Consider the following 20,590-nt stretch of genomic DNA (forward strand, 5'->3'; position numbering starts at 1 on the left):
AAACATTGTTTTCCCACTGAAAAGATGTAGCACTGACGAGGCATTAACATAGCTTATTGACACAGCAAATATAGTCTATGTCAGCAATATGTTGCTGCACTTTGTTTGATTGAACACAGTTTACTGACTATATTCCTCTGTAACACCAATGTTGCAGCGACAGAGGTTGGAGTCGAGATACTGAGTCTATACTCCAAGCAGGGGGGGATGGGCTGTTTATTTGTATATTTGTCCCTACAAAATACTTTTGACAGCAGAAAATGTTACTGCCTGTTGGTGAGGTGAGCAGCTAATTAGCAAAGCAACCAGACTGTAAGCTGATAGTAGCTAACACAGCCTGGCCTGGAAGATGGACAGCAATCAAGCAATGCTCAGAGTATCGTGGGGATGCCAGGATTTGTCTGGGTGTGTTTATTGTATCTCACCACACTGCATAGATACCTACAAAGAACACCAGGTTCTACTTGGAATTTAATATTTCCCTGTAATAATATTGTTACATGTTCTGCCTTGTTGTTGCACTAAGCTGTAGTGTGAATCTTAAACACAGAAGTCCTTCAGATATGAAGTAGTTTTTTATTATAGCACAATGTGTCATTGCAACACTTGTGCAGGACATTTACTGGTCAGAAGCTGCCACAACTACCTCTGTGTGTCTGCAGTGCAACAATAGTACCCAGTGTCAATAACATGAGCCAGTCTGCCTGAAACAAAAGCATGAAGATTTTGCTTGTGTTAGCTATGTTGCACCCCGGCAGCCTGTAACAATATAACAGTTTGATGGAAAATGTTTCTATGTTTTAAAAAACATGGAGCATAGAGACTTTCTTTCATTCTAGAGTAGCCATGTGGCTACAGCCAAGATAACTGCTAAGATGTAGCACAGCCCCACAGCATGTAACAGCTGATAACTAGAACTTTCCAGGAGGACAGTGTGGTGATCACAGGAGTGTAGTAAAGTGATGTTTTTCCTTCTCTTAACTGCTAACAAATGTAACGTGTTGCTGGCTTCATGACCTCAGCTACTTCTACATCTTGCTCTGTTCTGTGAATGCTTCCATTTCGGTCACATGTGGGAATTCTTCCATTTTACAGCAGTTTCTGATGTCTTCAGTGTCCATGTGGCTTATGTTATGTTCCCAAAATCTATAATGTGTAATTCGTTTAAACGTTCAAATTACACATAACCAGGCTAAGCTAGCGATCGTACAATTAGTAAGTAGTAATGAACAATGGTTTGTTTTTTTGTTTTTTTACATACAGTGACTTGCAAAAGTGTTCGGCCCCCTTGAACTTTCCCACATTTTGTCACATTACAGCCACAAACATGAATCAATGTTATTGGAATTCCAGGTGAAAGACCAACACAAAGTGGTGCACACGTGAGAAGTGGAACGAAAATCAGACATGACTCCAAACATTTGTTACAAATAAATAACTGCAAAGTGGGGTGTTCGTAATTATTCAGCCCCCTTTAGTCTGAGTGCAGTCAGTTGCACATAGACGTTGCCTGATGGGTGCTAATGACTAAATAGAGTGCACCTGTGTGTGATCTAATGTCAGTACAAATACAGCTGCTCTGCGACGGCCTCAGAGGTTGTCTAAGAGAATATTGGGAGCAACAACACCATGAAGTTTTTGCACATGTTTTTTGCACATGTCGAGGAGCGTGTCAGGCTACATTTCACTGTGTGTTATACTTGTATAACTATGCATGTGACAAATAAAGAACCTTGAACCTTGAACACAGCAGACAAGTCAGGGATAAAGTTACTGAGAAATTTAAAGCAGGCTTAGGCTACAAAAAGATTTCCCAAGCCTCAAACATCGCACGGAGCACTGTTCAAGCCATCATTCAGAAATGGAAGGAGTATGGCACAACTGTAAACCTACCAAGACAAGGCCGTCCACCTAAACTCACAGGCCGAACAAGGAGAGCGCTGATCAGAAATGCAGCCAAGAGGCCCATGGTGACTCTGGACGAGCTGCAGAGATCTACAGCTCAGGTGGGGGAATCTGTCCATAGGACAACTATTAGGCCAACGTTGTGCAGTGCACGACTGCACAACGTTGGCCTTTATGGAAGAGTGGCAAGAAGAAAGCCATTGTTAACAGAAAACCATAAGAAGTCCAGTTTGCAGTTTGCCACAAGCCATGTGGGGACACAGCAAACATGTGGAAGAAGGTGCTCTGGTCAGATGAGACCAAAATGCAAAACGCTATGTGTGGAAAACTAACACTGCACATCACTCTGAACACACCATCCCCACTGTCAGATATGGTGGTGGCAGCATCATGCTCTGGGGGGGTGCTTCTCTTCAGCAGGGACAGGGAAGCTGGTCAGAGTTGATGGGAAGATGGATGGAGCCAAATACAGGGCAGTCTTGGAAGAAAACCTCTTGGAGTCTGCAAAAGACTTGAGACTGGGGCGACCCTAAACATGAAGCCAGGGCAACGATGGGACGGTTTAAAACAAAACATATCCATGTGTTAGAATGGCCCAGTCAAAGTCCAGATCTAAATCCAATCGAGAATCTGTGGCAAGATCTGAAAACTGCTGTTCACAAACGCTGTCCATCTAATCTGACTGAGCTGGAGCTGTTTCAAAGAAGAATGGGCAAAGATTTCAGTCTGTAGATGTGCACAGCTGGTAGAGACAGACCCTAAAAGACTGGCAGCTGGAACTGCAGCAAAAGCTGGTTCTACAAAGTATTGACTCGGGGCTGAATAATTACACACACCCCACTTTGCAGTTATTTATTTGTAAAAAATGTTTGGAATCATGTGTGATTTTGTTCCACTTCTCACGTGTGCACCACTTTGTGTTGGTCCTTCACGTGCAATTACAATAACATTGATTCATGTTTGTGGCTGTAATGTGACAAAATGTGGGAAAGTTCAAGGGGGCCGAATACTTTTGCAAGCCACTGTATGTAAAAAAACAAAAAAACAAACCATTGTTCATTACTTAGTTGGTAATAATGGGAACTGTTTGGGCTACCCTTGTGGGTGACTGTAACAAAGGTTTGTGGTCACTAGTGCAAGTTTTGGGAGATATATATGTATATGGTATAACTAGCAAGGTAAAGAGCACTGGAAACAGGCTCTATAAGGGAAAAGGCTCTGTTCATATTAGTGCACCAGTAAAACCTGTTGCTTTGGCTGCCCCTATTCTTTGGGTACCATTGTGGTTAAATCCAAATGACTTCTGCTGCATTTATTTTGGATGGCAGTGTGTCCCTGATAAAAACTAAGTGGTGTTTAACATCTTGAGAGACACTGAGGCGCTGCATACTTTTGTCTGTGTATCTGCTCTCCCATTCTTTTCAGAAAGAAACACTGGTGTGGCTATGTGTCCGCAGAGTTACCTTGGACCCACTGGCTGCTGGCGGTGACGGTGAAATGCTCCCCAAAACTTGACTGAAAAACTTGAGCGCTCCGGGCCTCTGAAGACGCCTTAGTCCCTGTTACAACAAATGCTGTTAGTGCCGTAACATAAAACTTGCTGGGTTTCCTGGATGAAAAATGCTTTGATCATGTCATATCCCATTAAAATCATGCTAGTGGCAGGGTTAGGTTTTTAAAAAAAAAAAAAAATTCCTACCTTGATAGACAGCAGTGTCCTCCACAACAGAAGACACATCACCTTTTGTCACTATAAAGGTCCAGGGATGCCTGTAGATAACAAAAAAAAAAGCATATGAAGAAAGAAGCCAGAAAATGGTAGCAAATCAGACAGATGAAAGCAGTAGAACGAGGGCAGAGAGTGGAATGAAAAAATGTACAGAAGGCACAGAAAGAACAGAAGCGAGAGATGAAATGAATAAGAAATGAAGCTGAGCCAGAAGCAAAACTGTCTGGACTAAGAACTGCCAATAATGATTGTTCTTTTCACAGGTTCAGCGTGTGCCATGTTGCAGAACCCAAAGTTTTCAAATCTTGTTTCAAGATTCAACAAGACCAATAAAATAATGCTGTCATTGTGCTGACAGCTCAACTCAACTGTGAATGCAACTGCGTTTGCATTCACAGGATGAGGTTCTCTCAGAAGTAGTGACAGCAAGGGAATGACTTCTGAAACTAAAACATGTTGATCCCTCTCTTGTAACTACAGGACATTAATAAAGAACCCAATCATGGTCCAGTCTGCTTCCCTTAAGCACAGTGACCTCTTTCTGAGAAGAATTAAATACAATTGTATTTATATAGCACCAAATCACAACAACAGTCGCCTTGAGGAGTTTTATACTGTAAGGTAAAGACCCCACAATAATACATACAGAGAAAACCCCAACAGTCAGATGACCCCCTATGAGCAAGCACTTTGGTGACAGTGAGAAAGAAAAACTCCTTTTTAACAGGAAGAAACTTCCAGCAGAACCAGGCTCAGGGAGGGGCGGGGCCATCTGCTGTGATTGGTTGGGGGTGAGGGGATGGAAACAAGACAAAAGACAGGCTGTAGAAGAGAGCTAGAAAATAATTATAACTCATAATTAAATGTAGAGTGGTGTATAAACAGTTGGTGAGTGAAAAAAGGTTAAGAGCTGGTTTAACAGAAGGGGGCCTGAAAGCTGGAGGCTCTGCCTCCTATTTTAAAATACTCTAGAAACAACAAGTAAGCCTGCAGTACGAGAGCGAAGTGCTCTAATAGGGTGATATGGTACTACAAGGTCATTAAGATAAGATGGGGCCTTATTATTTAAGACCTTGTATGTGAGGAGCAGGATTTTGAATTTGTTTCTGGATTTAACAGGAAGCCAATGAAGGGAAGCCAAAACAGGAGCAATCTGCTCTCTCTTTCTAGTCCCTGTCAGGACTCTTGCTGCAGCATTTTGGATCAGCTGAAGGCTTTTCAGGGAGTTTTTTGGACATCCTGATAATAATGAATCACAGTCGTCCAGCCTGGAATAAATCCACAAGATATGATGTTGAGACAGGATTTTAGAGATTTTAGAATTTGTTCAATATGCACATTGAAGGACATGTCCCGGTCAAAACTGACTCCAAGATCCCTCATGGTGTCATTGCAGGCCAAGGTTTTTCTATCCAGAGTAAGTATCTGGTTAGATACCATGTTTTTAAGATTTTCATAGTCGAGTATAATAACCTACAATAACCAGTTTTATCTGAATTTAGAAGCAGAAAATTAGAGGTTATCCAGGGCTTTATGTCTTTAAGACATTCCTGCAGTTTAACTAATTAGTGTTTTAATGACTTCATGGATCGATGAAAGTGGGTATCATCTGCATAGCAGTGTAAATGTATGCTATGTCTTCTAATGATGCTGCCTAAGGGAAGCATGTATAATGTAAACAGAATTGGTCCTAGCACTGAACCCTGTGGAACTCCATAATTAACCTCAGTGTGTGAAGAGGACTCTCCATTTACATGCACAAACTGGAGTCTATTAGATAGATATGATACAAACCACTGCAGTGCAGTACCTGTAATACCTACAGCATGTTCTAATCGCTCTAATAGGATATTATGGTCGACAGTATCGAACGCTGCACTGAGGTCTAGCAGGACAAGCACAGAGATGAGTCCACTGTCAGAGGCCATAAGAAGATCATTTGTAACCTTCACTAAAGCTGTTTCTGTGCTGTGATGAGCTCTGAAACCTGACTGAAACTCTTCAATAAGCCTCTGCAGATGATCTGTTAGCTGTTTGACAACTACTCTTTCAAGGATGTTTGATATAAAGGAAGGTTGGAGATTGGCCTATAATTAGCTAAGACTGCTGGGTCTAGAGATGCTTTTTGAGTAAAGGTTTAACTACAGCCAGCTTGAAGGCCTGTGGTACATAGCTGATTATTAGAGATAGTTGATCATATTTAAGATCAAAGAATTAATTAATGGCAGGACTTCTTTGAGCAGTTTTGTAGGAATGGGGTCTAAAAGACACGTTGATGGTTTGGAGGAAGTAATTATTGAAGTTGACTCAGAAAGATCAATTGGAAAAAAGACTAAATAAATATCAATAATATTGAAAGCAGCTGTACGTAATGTTCCATCTGTTAGATAGTTATGAGCAATTTTTTCTCTAACAGTTAAAATTGTATTTGGGAAGAAAATCATGAAGTCATTACTAGTGAGCGTTAAAAGAATGGTTGGGTAAACAGAGCTCCGACAGTTTGTGGGGCTACAATGCTGAAGAGAAATCTAGGGTTGTCTTTATTTTCTTCAATCATTGATGAATAAGAAGGTGACACTTTTTTAGATGGTTTATACTCTTGAGGTCCTATAAGTTGGGAGGTGGGGCAGGACCCAAAGTTTCCCAGTAGGAGATTGTCCAAAGCACCACACTGCCTTCGCTGGTTTGCCTTCTATCCATAGTGCATCCTGACGCTGGGTGTTCCCTAGGTAAGTGATACTCATGCACCCGGTCCACTTCTGATGCTCGCTTGCAAATTGTTGGTGTTTTCAGTGGTGGACAGAGGTGAGCATGGGCACTCTGTCTCGTCTGCAGCTATGTAATGCCATATCAAACAAACTGTGCATTCTGACACCTTTCACCAAGAACCAGCATGAACTTTTTCAGCAATTTGAGCTGTAATAGCTCATCTGTTGGATATGACTACACTGACCCTCACTCTTGGCCTCACTCCATCTATGACGCTGTTGCTGGTTCACCACTGCTCCATTAAGGACCAATTTTGATAGATACTGACCACTGCAGACCAAGAACAGCCCACAAAAACTGGGGTGTCTTAGCATGGAGAGTGAGATGTTTGGACTCTAATGCAGCAAAGATAGCATTGTCACTCATTCTGGGTAAACACTGTTTATTTATTTAACCATTTGAAATCATGTACTTTTTCTCCCAGGATCCTTCTACTTGACTTGAACAGAATGATTTATATAATAAAAACAGTTATCATATGGTGATGAACTGCTGTGGGCAATCCCAACAAACAAAAACACAATGACTTCCTACCTCACCCCATACAAGCTGAGGCCAATTGATGTTTATTTTTGTATTTCTTCACTTTCCAAATAATCAAACTAGCAGTTGCTCGTTGCACTTCTCACCAAGCTTTTTGCTGCTGGTCTTTTAGCACATTCCAGCTTTGTGCAGATCTACAGTCTCACCCCTGACATCCTTTGACAGCTCTTTGGTCTTGCCCATAGTGATGTAGAGGTTGAAATAGAAGAAACTGATTTTGTGGATGGTGGTACAGTTGAGATCAGGAGTATCTGTAATTGATTAACTGTAATCTGTGATAGGCAGCCAACCTGTGAGAGCCTAAGGTTTGGCTGGGTTGTAGGGGATCAAATATTTATTTTTCCCACTGACATGCAAATCAATTCATAACTTTTGTATTTTTCTGGATTTCTTGCTGATATTCTGTCTCAATGAAACTACAATAGAAAATTCCTGTTTCATTCTGTGGAAGTGAGCAAACTTACAAACTCTGCAGGGCATTTGGGTAATTATTGTTCCTTTGTTAGTATGTCTAAAGAGCTTTGACTGAGAACCTTCACAGACATTTGTTAGTATGGTTGAACCATTTGTTTGGTGCAGTTTTTATACATATAAAATGAGTCTATTTTAAAAATATCAAATTACTTTGGATAAATTAAAAGTGGACATTTTTAAGAAAACAATTGGGTTGGTATCTACACCTTAAAGCTCATCTGTACATGCTGATTTACTTAAATTGATTTTTATGGAGCAAATAAGCATTGTGTTGCTGTATTTCTGCATGCTGCCACAAGTACTGCTGTGACAGCTGCAGTAAAGATATGCAAATGACATAACTGAAAATGTATTGCAGAGTCTCATAAATTCCAGCTTATTAAAATGTCTCTGGGTGCACCACAAATTACACAGCCTCTCTCTCCTGATGACACCAGTGTCTGCCTGTTTGGCAATAGTGTAAGGAGAGCTGGCGACAAGAGTCGTTAGGCAGGAATCCCTCTGTCGCCTCAACACTGCTCCGATCGTCCTCCACAGCATCTACAACTGTGGAAGAAAGTGCAAATTGGCAAAGGAATGTTAACTTGTGTCTCTGTCCTCAAGTCATTTATAAAACCCTCTCAGTGTTTCCCGGCTCTCATCTGCAGCATTCATTTTCATAATGCTGCGCGGCTCAGGGGCTAACCACAGGGCCTGCACTGCCAACATTAACCAACATCTCCTCTCAGCCCACAACAAGGCAGCTGACATTACAACTAACAAACACGGTGCAAAGCACAATCGCACAGGCCTGTATTTTACCATGCAAAGTCACCTTTCTTTTCTTTTTCTCAAAAACAGAAGAGCACAGTAGTGTTGTTTGAAAAAGGTCTCAGTTTACAAGTATGAACACTAATGTTAGAAAATCGGAGACCTCAGCAGTCGTTTGGTCGTGATTCATGATTCAGTTTCCATTTCCCATGCATGATACACACTGACACAGTGAGTGCAGCATAACTTCACACAGTGCTCTTAGCTTCCACAGCTTCCATAATATGTAAATGTGTGTCTTTTAATCAGCACACGTATGCACATTTAGTCTTTGTAGTAGGTATGTCAAGCCCACTTTACCTGAATGACAACAGTGATGCTGTGTACAGGAAGGAGATGAGCAGACACGCCTTTCTGAGGACACTCAGATCCTTTAATGTGTCCAGCATCATGTTGGAGATCTTCTACCAAGTAAGTGCTGTTTACTCTGCTGTTGTCTGCTGGGGGGCAGCTTCAGTGCCAGAGATGCCGCAGGATCAAAAAACTAATCCACAAGGCTGGAAGCATCAGTGGTCAGAATTTACAGGCATTTGTCAGTGAGGGTCAGGGGTCACTGAACAAACGCCTTTTCTATCACGGACAACACACCCACTCCACTCCACACTACTGAATAAGCACAGGTCCTTCTCCTCAGACTAATCCAACCATAAAGACCGCTTCACTCTTACCGTTCTCGTTAAAGCTATATAACAACTCTTCATTCTTTCACAGGTGAACACACCTTTCAGGCAGAAGATCCCAAACATGTCTGATGTTTATAGTCTACATATTATTTATTACTGCCATTTGCACTTCTCTCTTGAACACTGCAAGTCTTACTTTTACTGTTTTTAACCAACTTCATTTTTACTTTCTCCATTTTTTATGAGTGTATAAATTCCTACAGTATCTCATAGTGCATGGTCCTTACAAGGCGCTCGTGGTACTTTTATTCTAAATGTGTTGTTTTTTGTTTATTGCAGACTGTACAGTTTTTTAAAATCAACAACCTTTCACCTTCCACCACCTGAGGCACAGCCACCGATCTTAGATAAGTGCATAACATTTGAATCAAAGCACGTTTTCTCAAATGGTGGTAAACTGAACTGAACTTGTCTGTGTGCTACTTAAACCTTATATTAAACCTTATAAACCATAATGAACAAATCTAAATCGTAATATTTGGCTATTGTCAGCAGGTAGACTTGAAACACAGCTAAAAATGGTCTGCCTGAAACAGTGAATGTGAAAGCCGTTTAGTTTAATGTAAATCTGGAAAAATACACTACCAGTAGAAGCTTTAAGAACACCCCAATTCTTCCAGTTTTTTTAATTGCAATTCATGTCATTCAAGTCCAATGAATAGCTTGAAATGGTACAAAGGTAACTGGTGAACTGCCAGAGCTTTGAAAAAAAGAAGTTAAGGTTAACCCAAACTGAATATAATGTACATTTGAGAATTATAAAAAAAGGCCTTTTTCAGGGAGCAAAACCTGGGTTAACTATTTAAAGCTGCTCTGCAGCAATGGAGGTTGATGAAGCTCTGAAAGCTGTTGTACTACTAATTCCTACAGGTGTTCCAACTTTTCTGGATTACTTACAGCCCCTCTGTCTGCATAAAAGCAGTGTTGGCTTGGAGCACACCGTGGTATCATACCCTCGTGAGCATCTGTTGAACAGTATTGTACTGCAGAAAGTAGCGTGTTGCTAAAACAATGGTGAGAAAAAGGCAATTAACAATGGAAGAGAGACAGACCATCATCCGGGGCTGTTTTGCTAGAAGAGTGAAAGCAAAGCAGCTACAAGGTCCACATTTATGGGAAGTTCTGCAACAGACATGGGAAGAACGTTCTGAAGAATATTTGATTTCTATTTTAGAAAGAACGCCACAGGTGTGTTCAGCTGTTATAGCTGCCAAAGGTGTCTACATTGATGAGTCAAAAGTTTAGCATACATTCGATGATTTCTTTTTTAACTCCAATTGCTTATTTGTACTGTGCTTTCATTTAAGAGTGCAATGAGACATTAAACTGCATAATTTTCAATAAAAAACTGGAAAAAATGGGGTGTTCTAAAACTTTTGACCGGTAGGAAACTCAGTAGGAAACAAAGACGAACACTGTCTGCTCTCCCATGGCACATTATTCTCTAAATGATCAAGAAGACTTTATAACCAGATATAAAAGTACAAGTCTTCCAATCAGGAGTTGCTGCAGCAGACTGCAGTTGTCTCTTAGAAAACAAATGTCCTTTCTTTGTTTCCAATACTTCTCACCTTTTTAAAGTTATATTTTAGATTGCTATTTTATCACTGTGCAAGCAAAAGAAAAGTGGCCAGTGTTAGTTTGCCTAACAAATATTACCCTTGACATAGTTTGTAGAAAATCATTAATCACCAAGAGATCCCCAAAAGCTTCAGGCATTGATTAGAGAAAAGGACAACTATTCAAGGTGCTTCACCTGAGGTTCTAACATTTTCTCATTAAATCAAAGCAGTCCATGAAATGAATGCTCTGGACAATACTGTGCTGAGAGCTCAAAAACACATTTTCTTTCCTGACATGGTTTGAGCTCAGAAGTTTACACACACTCGTCAGGGACAAGAGAATTAGTATCATTTAGAATATGCTTTGGTAGAATTGGGGGAGTGTATTTAAATGAATCAACTTCCTGTGACACACCTGGCAAAATGACAGGTTCGGTTACAGAGGTTGATGGACTTCATTTTAAAATTGTGTTTCAATAGCCTACCGAAAGCCGAGACTCCCGATGTGTTTGCTGCCAAGCCTGGATATACTCTTCTTAGCGGAGTCCTCCAAGTTGTTGGAGCCCTCGTCATTGACCATCATCGCCAGTATGAGCCCAGGCTTGATGCCATCGACATATTTTGCAAGGCGATAACTCTCGTTTTTGCTGCGGTACGTGTCAAACCTGTGAGAATGATGCAGAGATTAAAAGAGAGACAGATAAAAGAGGAAAAGCACCAAATTCTTACGCCTTCTGTTCAGGGGACTTTTGAAAGCTGTGCTATTTTGCAAACAGTCTGCCATCATGAGATGACATGGAGAACACGAGCTATTTTGCACACTTGCCACTTTGCATTTTTTGCTTCAGAGCGGTTCACAGCTTGAATGAATCTCTGACGCATTTTTACTTGTAATTAAATGGTTTAAAACAAAGTTTAAAAACCTAACCAATAATGTTTCAGTCACGCTTGAGTAAAAATTGAATTGGCATTCTCCTTGTAACTAGAATAAAATTAGGAGAGTTACGACTGCATTTCACTTTTGACAACTGATTTTAAGTAGCTGCTGCAACCATTTCTACCCCTATGTACAGGTAAGTCTGCCGAGCGCCTCTCTCATTTTGCAGTAAAATCGCCGTCCTGCAGGTTTTAGCTTTAGGAGACTTTAGCTTTCTGGCACCTCGTTTGTGGAACCAGCTCCCAGTTTCAGAAGACAGACATCCTCTCTACTTTTAAGAGTTTTTGATGAAGCCCATGGTTAGGGATGGATTAGTGACCTTAAACCCTGGACCCGGTTTCTTCTTTATTCTGTCTACACCCATCTGGACCAGCCGGCGAGCACTGTGAGGGTCATGTTTTTTGACTTTTCCAGTGCTTTCAACACCATCAGGCCGACCCTCCTGGGTGATAAGTTAGCAGCGATGCAGGTGGATGCTTCTCTGGTGTCCTGGATTGTTGATTACCTGACAGGAAGACCACAATATGTACGTCTCCCACAGTGTGTGTCTGACAAGGTGATCAGCAACACAGGGGCACCACAGGGGACTGTCCTCTCCCCCTTCCTCTTCACCCTCTACACCACAGACTTCAGCCACTGCACAGAGACCTCCATCTTCAGAAGTTTTCTGATGACTCTGCGGTGGTTGGATGCATCAGCAGGGATGATGAGACAGAGTACCGGGCTGTGGTCGACTCCTTTGTCACGTGGTGTGAGCAGAATCATCTGCAGCTCAACGTGGCAAAGACCAAGGAACTGATCGTGGACTTCAGGAAGACCAGGAAACACTTGACCCCTGTTTCAATCCAGGGGGTCAGTGTTGACATTGTGGAGGACTATAAATACCTTGGAGTACACATTGACAATAAACTGGACTGGGCTAAAAACACCACAGCACTTTACAGGAAGGGCCAGAGTCGTCTCTATTTTTTGAGGCGACTGAGGTCCTTCAACATCTGCCAGAAAATGCTGAGGATTTTCTGAGTCTGTTGTGGCCAGTGCGATCCTCTATGCTGTTGCATGCTGGGGGAGCAGGCTGAGGGTCGCAGATGCCAACAGACTTAATAAACTGATCCGTAAGGCCAGCAATGTTGTGGGGATGGAGCTGGACTCCCTCAAGGTGGTGTCGGAGAGGCGGATGCTGTCCAAGATAAAGACAATGTTGGATAACACCTCCCACCCACTCCATGACATGCTGGTCAGTCACAGGAGCTCGTTCAGTGAGAGACTGAGATTACCGAAAAGCACCACTGAACGACACAGGAAATCTTTCCTGCCTGTGGCTCCCTGTACAACGCATCCACTTAACACACTGTTTGCTGCTACAGCTACACATGTTTCTTTTCCAACTATTTATTTATGAGTGACTTATGTATGTATATATATGTATATATTGTACTATTCTTAGTTAGTGTATTGTCTGTCTTGTCTTAATGTTGGTTTAAAATGGAGCACTGTAACAAAAAATAATTTCCCCCAGGGATCAATAAAGTATTCTGATTCTGATTCTGATTCTGATTCATCTCTGGCTTTCTTTCACAACATGTCTTTTTCCTGCCTTCCCCACTTCACCCTCGACCACTCACACATCCCCTCCATGAGCCTTACTCTGCTGGAGGTTATATCCTGTTAAAAGGCAGTTTTTCTTTCCCACTGTCACCAAGTGCTTGACTTGTTTCATTGTTCTCTGTAGGTTGACTGTGGTTGTGATTTGGACCTATATAAATAAAACTGAATCAAATTGAATTCAAGGACAGTAACTGTGGTCTTTATTCATCAATGTCACCACCAAACATGAAAATCATTGTCACTGTATAGAAAAAGAAACTCTGTTTCAGCCTTTCTGACTGCCAAAGTGCATTTCTGTGACAGGAATGGCAGTTGGTAAGACTTCACTCATGAAATGAGAATTTTTTGATGTTATGTTTTAGCATAAAATGTCCGTTGTAAATGACACTTTTGAAATAAATGTTACTAAAGAGTCATGATAAATGACCCTTTAGTAACAACCGACATTCACTGGTAACAATCTCTCTTCGAAAGAGGGCTGACACTAATATTGCTCAATAATATATTTATGTCACTTTACTGGACCTATTGACCTGATGGCTGAATAGATTTTATTATTAATGAAAGGATATTAAGCATGTCATTGATTTCTAAATGTAATATCCGTCTGTAAAACACCGTTAGATTTATTAAGAGCACATTTGTCTACTTCATTACAACCCTTCATTAGAAGCTTATGATCTGACAGTTACCAGATCATTACTTCTCTAATTAAGTCTCCAGATTTTACTGCAGCTCTGATGCAGCCCTTATGTTCAAGAGGAACTTCACCTGTCATCATGCAGCACCTCCCCTGTCTTGGGGTCGATTACGTGGATTATGATGCCTCGATTCCCCCAGCTTCTTTGGAACAGATAGTTGTTTTGACTGCTCTCTCTGGGATGGAGGGTCTTGTTGAGGAATGTCCAGGACAGCTTCCTTTCTCCGTGAATCTCCAGTGTCCCCCCACTCCCCACGCCAATGTACTTCCTCCCAAAGTAGCTGTGCTCCTCATCGCTGTCATCCAGTCTATGGACAAGAATGGAGAATGATAAATGTTTGGACAGTATGCCAGTTTTCAAGTGGCTTTGAGACACAGAGTGCACTTTAGTTAGCCTTGATGTCGGTTTATACAAACAAATTATTGCAGAATAATTATTAAGAGTTTGTTTTCTTTCTCTTCCAAGAATTAAAAAACCCAAAAATCTTTTATGTGTGTCAGTTTTGTTAGATAGTTGGTCTTAAGGAGAGACAGAAGAATCAAATAACAAGAGAGCACAAGTCCTGTACAACAGGCTGTGACTCGTGATTACTTTACCTAAAAATTAGTCTGTTTTATTAATCTAAATTAATTTTTAGAAAAAATTCCGTTAGAGTTTGTGTCTGATTAGGTGAAAACTATGCAGTCAAATTCATGAAACCTGATGAAGACAACAAAGATGGCATCAATTAATACTTTTTAATAACTATAACAGGTATTAAGTAAATGAGTAAATAGATCTTTTACTAACAGCAAAATGATAATAAATATTTTTCTTACTAATCACAAGTAGTCTAATATGATAATGTTTGTCATTAGTTTGTGTGCAACAACAAATTCACTATTTAATACGCTATCATCACTGATAACAAAAGACAACACATTGGGATATCGAACATATTTGTTTATTACTACCGTATGTTGAGGTCGTTCTCTGTTAAAAGTTTCATTACTGGTCTTATTCTTCTGCTGCCTCATTCTACCTTCCCGTCACAGTCACGTGGCGTCACACGAGCCTCAGTCAGTCCCCTGATGTGTGCGTCACAAGAATTCTCGGATGGGTCTCAGGACCAAGTCGCTCCATTTTAACCAAACCACAATCCTTTCTTTACCACTCAGTTTACTTTTAGTCTTGTGATTCACACTGCTACCTTCTTCCAAACAAGTATAATCACTGCTTTTTAAACACGGTGTATCCACCAATTAGTAAACGTGGTAAAAATCTTACACTTACTTTTTTTCTTAACAGTAAATACCAGAGGTGGGACCAAGTCATTGTTTTGCAAGTCTCAAGTAAGTCTCAAGTCTTTATCCTCAAGTCTCAAGTCAAGTCTCAAGTAATGTCAGGCAAGTCAGAGTCGAGTCTCAAGTCACTGGTGTAAAAGTCCGAGTCAAGTCACAAGTCTGAAACTTTGAATTTCAAGTCCTTTCAAGTCTTTAAAAAAAAAAAACAACGAAAAAAAGCATGTTGCAGTTATATGCTAAATGTAAATATTAGACCATGTAGTTTTTAAATCTGTGTTTTTCTCAACACATGACAAAATAGTGAACTTAGAAAATATACACAAATTGTGAAATTGCACCTCTTTAAAATGCAGCTCAATTAAACCTAGCTCCAATAATAATTTTCACCGACAGTTGTGAGATAAGCTGCATGTTATTCTTGGATGCGGTTGTAGGACCAGCTTTAAAATCGCATGACAAAAATATCATACACATTAAAAAAAACTGTATCACCAACGTAGCCTGGACAACATTTGCTAGTTAGATGAAGTCAGCTATCTCATCGTAGCATATTTATATGCATATTTATAATCATACGGTTCTTGGAGTGAGTGCATACACTCATGAAGTTTAGTAACTTCAGGTCACTGCAACAAGCCCAGGTACAGTTTACCGACGGATGGGTGCAGGACCTTGAAATGCACCGTGTAGAACGAAAGACCATCGTACGTATCATAAGTTTACCAGTCTCACAAATCGTCTTCATAAATACACATTCATTAACCGTTTATTAATAGGACCTTTGAGCTCAACGGTAATTAATTAGTAGTGGAAATAATTTCTGGTAGCATCACAGAAATGTAGCAGTGACAATAATATTGTATGCTGTAATCGCACTGGGCAATTAGTGATACAAAAAACCTGTTTTATCCTGTGAATAAAAGTATATGTTTTTGTCAATGTACCATAATAACAGAAGCGAAACGCAATATTGTGTCAGGACAATTTACTATTTATGCACAATAAATAAAGGAGCATAGCGCGACAATTTCTGTTCAGCGCCAGACTTGCTTGTAACCTATATCACCAATTATGTTATGAAAGTGACGTATTAACTACTAAAAAACACTGACCTTCGTGTAAATGCTTGGAGCAGACTAACCTGTGAGCTGGAGTGTTCTGGGACGTTATATTTGATCTTTGAATGGCTGCAATCCAGGCCATCCGTCGCATCTTTGTTACTTCGGAAACATGGCTTGAACAATTTCTCTTCAACGACGTAATCCGATAACAACCGATCTCTTTACCCGTCGGCTTCCCGTGGCTGTCATGCGACCGGCTATTGCAGTTAATAATACAACAGCTTCTTGACATTTTTGTGTTTCTTTTTATCGCTGTGTGACTGATTTTAATTGAAAGCCTGCGTGCGCTAGTACCGCTTGCCACGAGTTCCCAGAATCCTTTGCGGTTCTACCCGTGAATGACGTCACATTTTCAATCTCTATATAATATGCATGTTAAATTTTATATTTGGGGTAAAATATCAAGTCTTTTCAAGTCAACCGGTTCAAGTCCAATTCAAGTCCCAAGTCATTGGTGTAAAAGTCCAAGTCAAGTCACAAGTCTTAGAACATTTTTTCAAGTCAAGTCTAAAGTCATAAAATTAATGACTCGAGTCTGACTCGAGTCCAAGTCATGTGACTCGAGTCCACACCTCTGGTAAATACCTAATAACTCATTTTTAACAAATAGTGTTTTTATTCTGCTACGTTTTATAAACCCTCACCTTCCAAATAGCAAGATGGTGAGGTTGCCTTTATAAGGACAGTCTGGGCTTCCAATGTGCAGCTCCCCCTTGTTCCCAATCAGAATGTGTTTTGTCCGAAGCAGTATAGGCCGGTTGGTGTCAGCAATCACCAGCTTTCCTGTGGGGAAGAGAGGAGGGTGGGTGAGTGATGAAGCCTCCTGGCAGGTCTTTCATGCCCCTGTGCCCACAAACTCCTTCTGTCTTCCTACCATTTATGGCCCTGAATTCAGGCTTTCCACACAAACACATACATGGATGTAGCTTGACAGCTATCTCTTTTACTTTGTCTGTAGTTCAATGATTTCAGCTCAGTAGTAAATAAGCATTCAGTGATACATCCTGCATGTATTACTTCTCTCAGAACGACCGTAGCCCTTTGTTTACCACATTTCTGTCATTAATTAAAATGATTTCTTTTGCACAATATACTCTATATACTTTTCACTTTTTAATTAAATTCAGACCATCAAGCAATCCCACAGGGAACTGGGAAAAATGAAGAAGCTGCTAAGAAACTGCAACCATCAAATACCTGCAGAGTCAGGGACAATCAGCAACTACACTCTGCCAGTAATCAGATAACCTGCTGCAACAATCAGCTGGCCAACAGAAGAGAAACAAGCCACTGACATCAAGACAAAGAAGCTCCTTACTATGCATGGAGGGTTTCACCCCAAAGCCAGCACCCTGAGTCTGTACGCTAAACAGAAGAAAGGTGGCCAAGGACTAGTGGATGTCAGAACTGCTAGCGAAGATAAAAGAACAAAGATCTATGAGTAAATCAGGAAGATTAATAGTTTTCTTAGTGAATATCTCAGGTAGCAGAAACGCAAGCAAGAGAAGGAGCAAGAAGAGGAAGCATCATGGAAGGACAAGCCCCTGTAAGGCTTCTCATTTGTGACCCCTGCACAGGGGCGTAAGTTCCAGGGGGGTTAGGGGGGTTATGACCCCCCGAACCAATATAACCCCCCAATAAAACTATGAATTATCTTGCATAAATAGGCTGTTGATTTTCTTTACTCATTTCAGGTATTACCAGCAAAATAGTCGCATGTTTAATCATCTGGGAATTTACCCACAAAGTTACGCTGATGCCCCTGCGTATCAAAAACCCAGGCAGTAGGAGAGCATGCTTTCCACTGAGGAGCAGTAGAAGGCCAGCAGCAGCTTCTGGTTCAAGTTACTCTTCCTCAGGACATGGAGAAAGTGCAGCTGCTGTTGATCCTGCTGTTCTTTACCAGGGCAATGGTGTTGTGAACGAGATCAGCAGAGATGAGATCAGGTGTCCAGAAATCTGAAGGTGGAGACAGATTCCACCAGTTCCCCATTTATAATGAGAGGGGAGGGGACCAGTCCGTGCCTCCTGAAGTCCATTATAAGTTCTTTTGTTTGAAGGATATTCAGCTTCAGGCTATTTTCGGAGCAACAGCCAGACATGTTTTCCATCTCTGCCCAGTACACTGTCTCACCTCCATCAGAGATGAGCCCTACCATGGTGTTGTCATCAGCATACTTGACAATGACGTTAGTTGAGGTGGGCTGGTGAGCAGTCATCGATGTACAGGGTGTATAGTAGGGGGTTGAGAATGTGCTTGGACCAACTGGTAGAGTGGCAAAATTTGTTGAGCTCCTCTGAGACTGAAGCTGCAGGTTTGGGGGGTTCTGGTAAGGGCTACGAGTTCAGTGACTGTAAATCCCAGTGTAGCTGCAGCCTTAGTTAGACTGAAAGACTTTTCCTGGAGTATTTCAAACACAGATAAGCTATGCCCCCCTACTCCTCACCAAAACACCTACTGCTCATATTACACAGTCCAAATGTTACTTTTCTCTGGTGGGTCTGTGTTGGGTTCAGCTAAATTCAAACCACAATCCCAAACCACTGCAACTATGGGACACCTTTTGTTATCTCTGAAGCATGTAAGAATCATGGTCTCTTTCTTCTTCCTTTCTCTTGCTAGTTTTCTTCCTATGCTGAAGCTTTTCTTCACCGGTCTCCTGAAATATCACTTCAGTTTAGAGAAAGATAAAGAGATGATAGATTTGTCCAGTTTACCTCCGCTGAGAATCTCAATAGAGTGGACAGTAGCTGAAGTTGTGAGAAGGACCGTGCTGTTATTACTGATCGTCACACGGTGGTCTTCACTGTGTCCTGGCATCCATGGTTGCAGTCCTGGCTCCTTATCTGGGCATACTGAATGACACAGAAAAAAACACCGTTAACTTTGATCAGCTCATCAGTCAATGAGATCAACATGTGTACATTTCACTCATGAAAAGATTTCAGAACAGTTGGTTCAGCATCATTTTTACATCCATGTTTAGGGACAAATATTGTACACTGTTATATACTGAATGTTTTTCAGTTACATTTTATAGACATCAAAAAATACAAACGTTTAAAATATACAGATGGCCAACAAAGCAGAGGAAAATGAAATATAGAGTTTCTTAGCACATCTTCAGTGCTCCCTAACATTGATTGTCCTTCTTTGGTGAAGCCCAGACTGACTTCCCTGCAGCAGAAAGAAGTGATGATGCTAGTCACAGCTGTCAGAACAAATATTGCTGTGCCCTCACATATGTGGATCACAGACTTTCATTGATTACAGATAAATATCAAATCTGAGAACTTTGTTGATTGCACCTTGTTTTTTGTATCCAACTCTGAAGCTGTGGGATCATTTCACAGAAGGACTACAAAGCTGGTGATCTTTTTAACCGCTTTTTCACTGTTGGTCACTAAAAGCAGATTATTTCATGAAAAAAGTATTAAAAACTACACTACATTACCACAATCTTCATCCTCCTGTCTATGACTCACTACTCTATGTTGGTGCTTAAATGAAGGATGTCTCAGCTCCTAAAATTCACCAAGTGAAAGTGAAGTGAAAGATGGGGCTGCAGGTGGAGCTTCAACTGTAAATGCACAAGTGTATCTTTTAGGTGTTTTTACCTTCAGTGAGGCATGGCACACATATGGCTTTACAACACATGGTAAGAGAAGGACTTTAAACAGCTGATCCTTTTCATTCATGTTTTTTAAGTTACTTAAAATGATCAGGTTTTCTGCCCATCACTGTTTCAGTGTTCAAAAATAAATTCTTGTTCATAAGAAATATGTGTCTGTCATATTTCACAATGCTTTTCTTAATTAAATTTGTCTGTCCATGTGATAAAACCCATTGGAAGTCAAAAAAGAATGAAAAGGTTCTATACCAAAAGAGCCAAGCTAGGACAAGTTCTTAAAAATGCAATCAAACAGGACACCACTGTAAGTGGATTAAGAGACAGCCCCAGGTCAGTGCCTCAGTCTTACAGCCCTTGCACATTTTTATTGGCCTGCAAAAAAAACTTTTTAATTTATATTTTTAAATATGAATGCAGTTATTATTATTGTATTTGTTACACTTTAAATCTGAAAAATAAAGACAATATGGTACAGCTTCCAATTTCTCAACAAGCCTGTCTTTTAAAGTGGCCTCTAACTATAAGCATTAAAAAATCCAGGTAAGTTGAAAAACCTTACCTGCTGTGGAGTTATTATGGAGTAAATTATTCATAGCCATGAAAATAATCTTTTGTAACAGGCTGCAAACCCAGCAACATTGCTGGAAATATAGACATTAACATTACTCATGTTTTATTACACAGCCACACGGGATTGATGTTAGAGTAACAATGATCAAGTTAGGCCCGTGTGGCCTCCTACACATTGTTTCCAAGCAGCTCCCTCTTCTAAAGACGCTCAGACACTGAGTATGTCCAGTAGGGCTGCACGATTAATCGTTAGAAAACCGCGA

General features: G+C 40.7%; 1 protein-coding gene across 3 annotated transcripts in view; it reads right to left on the reverse strand.

Moving 5' to 3' along the window:
* The window catches only part of cemip (cell migration inducing hyaluronidase 1), a 156,770-nt gene that overhangs the window by 74,233 nt on the left and 61,947 nt on the right, over window positions 1-20,590 (reverse strand). For all 3 annotated transcript variants that reach the window (XM_082530610.1, XM_082530611.1, XM_082530612.1), the window contains exons 3-8: window positions 18,844-18,981; window positions 16,770-16,908; window positions 13,792-14,028; window positions 10,961-11,140; window positions 3,605-3,675; window positions 3,369-3,464 (exon numbers count right to left, since the gene is read on the reverse strand). In XM_082530610.1, coding sequence (XP_082386736.1) covers window positions 3,369-3,464; window positions 3,605-3,675; window positions 10,961-11,140; window positions 13,792-14,028; window positions 16,770-16,908; window positions 18,844-18,981 — 861 coding nt within the window. The remainder of the gene's footprint in view (window positions 1-3,368; window positions 3,465-3,604; window positions 3,676-10,960; window positions 11,141-13,791; window positions 14,029-16,769; window positions 16,909-18,843; window positions 18,982-20,590) is intronic.

Source organism: Aulonocara stuartgranti, assembly GCF_965226115.1.
Source record: "Aulonocara stuartgranti genome assembly, chromosome: 1".
In the NCBI taxonomy this organism is placed as follows: domain Eukaryota; kingdom Metazoa; phylum Chordata; class Actinopteri; order Cichliformes; family Cichlidae; genus Aulonocara; species Aulonocara stuartgranti.